The sequence below is a fragment of the Elephantulus edwardii genome, unplaced genomic scaffold (genome assembly GCF_000299155.1).
Source record: "Elephantulus edwardii isolate Elephantulus edwardi_28Jun2011 unplaced genomic scaffold, EleEdw1.0 scaffold00027, whole genome shotgun sequence".
NCBI lineage: Eukaryota > Metazoa > Chordata > Mammalia > Macroscelidea > Macroscelididae > Elephantulus > Elephantulus edwardii.
Genome location: NW_006399777.1, coordinates 12,428,836 through 12,430,922, shown reverse-complemented (window position 1 = coordinate 12,430,922; position 2,087 = coordinate 12,428,836). Strand labels below are relative to the sequence as shown.

The following is a 2,087-nucleotide window of genomic DNA, read 5'->3' as shown; positions in this document are numbered from 1 at the left end:
CTCCTTCCTTTCCTCCCTCCCTCCCTCCCTCCCTCTCTCTCTCACTCACAGATTTCCTCCAAAAAGAATCATTTATGTTCATTTTAGTCAGCTTGGTTTTCACATATAAGTCAGAAATCTAAAATACAGTGCAAAACTCTTTGTTCTCTCTACATTACCAAAAGCAAAATGTCCTTCCCCCCCCACACCCCTCTCTCTCTCTGTCTCTTTCTCTCTCATTCCACAGATAAAAAGCTGCACTGCTATCATGATTTTTTTGGTGTCACTGAAGTTATTTTGGAAGCAGAATTAAGCAGAGGAGATGGGGATGTTGCTTGGCAACACGCGCAGCTGTTTAGACAAAGCCTAGATGACCATGAAGAGAATGGGTTGGAGATAATTATAAAATTCAGTGACCTTTGAGCACCCGAGAATGCGCGGAATGCTGGCGGTGATGAAGGACTCGCCGTGGCCTGACGTCTGTTGATTCTGTGCATGCGTTGTTGGCAGTTCCCTTCCCCTGTGCTCGTATTCTTTTCATTTTCTGGCTGTCCATCATGTATACCTCATGAAAATAGATCTTTATGCTCTAGACCACAATAACATCTCCAATTAAAATCTCCTTTCCATATATGACTAAAGTCTTAATGATTGGCGTAAAGTCTTACTGCCCCAATGTGAAATTTTAAAAATGATGGTGTTCATAATTCAATACTCATCATGACTGTGGTAAAAATCTTGAGCTAAAAATAGTAATTTGATATTTTCTGATCAGCCATTAATCTCTTCACAAGCACTTGGATTAAATTTGCCTAATGTCTTTAATTTGTAAAAATATGTGAAAGTCTGGTGTCTTTAAGTTATCTAATGCATGAAAAGTTCTATGATTGTAAATATGTAGGCATTGAAGAAATAAAATTAATTATTTTGCCTTATATCTTTTCTAGTGATTGCTTTGACAAATGAATAGAGTACCTTTATAAACTGTTAAATACTGAAAATCACTTAAATAGTGCAAGGAATAAAAAGATTAACAGTAAAGGCACAAACTTCAGGTACATTGTAAATTCTAGAGTATGTGGACATTGAGAAACCCTTTACCTTTGAGTTTGTTCTTTATTAACCACGTTCAGTGTAATCACTCACTCCCTCACTCACTCTTCTTGCCATCAGAACCTACTCGTAACTGACCCTCCAGAGAGTTTCCTGAGCAGTAAATCACGTGGGAGGAGATTGCCCATCTTAGTCCTGTGGAGCAGCTCGTGGATTTGAACTGCCTGCCCCAGGGTTGCCAGCCAGCTCCTTACCACTAAGCCACCAGAGCTCACTAGTCAATAGAAGAGTTATTAATTCTAGAACTATGTAACAATATTTTAAAGAGAGTATGTGTGTCTGTGTTAATATATAACATATATATAATTGTGTATAGTGTATATTATACACACAGTATGAAGATAGTGTGCATGTAATTCATACTGGCCAGTTAAATTCAGAGAGCATTAATTGAGCATTTAGGAGTCAAGAAAGCACAGTGGTAGCACTGTGAAACTGATAGAAATTCCTTTTTTTCCCTCATTGTGATTTGAGTGACTGGTTACTCAGTAAATTAGTTTTCCGTTTAACCATGAATGAATGCATATTTTGTTTGAGGACATTAATTACAACACCCACATTGTAATCTGACTCTTCCCTTTTGAGTCTGATTCTCCATTGCATTAATCGTCCTTGCCCAGCCCACCTTGCACCCTGGGCCTTACCCGAGGATAAGTGCTGCCCTGCAGCCTGATGTGGTCTCTTATTCTGGGGGCGAGGAGTGCCCCCCGGTTAGTGGTAGTCACCCGTAGGCCACAGTGCCGACCCCCTTTGTTCCAAAGGTCTATTGTGATTTTCTCTTCTTCAGACAGGGCACGTCCAATTCTCAGTTATTTTCACCTTGTGAAGTTCAGTAGAATACATACTGTGTAAGTAGCTTGAAACAAAGGCCTTGTATTTTCTCTTTAAATGCAGCTAAACTGTTTTGCATCAGAGAGTTGGACAATGACTAGGGAGGACAAAAGGAGAGTGGATGCTTTTGAGCTGTGGTGCTGGAGAAGGGTACTGAATGTACC

General features: G+C 39.9%; 1 protein-coding gene across 1 annotated transcript in view; it reads left to right on the top strand.

Annotated features, from left to right (window-relative positions):
- Positions 1-402, top strand: part of NGLY1 (N-glycanase 1) — an 89,607-nt gene extending 89,205 nt beyond the window's left edge. Inside the window, exon 12 of the mRNA XM_006883353.1 lies at positions 227-402. Within this exon, the coding sequence (XP_006883415.1) occupies positions 227-402 (176 nt within the window). The remainder of the gene's footprint in view (positions 1-226) is intronic.
- Positions 403-2,087: the final 1,685 nt, after the last annotated feature.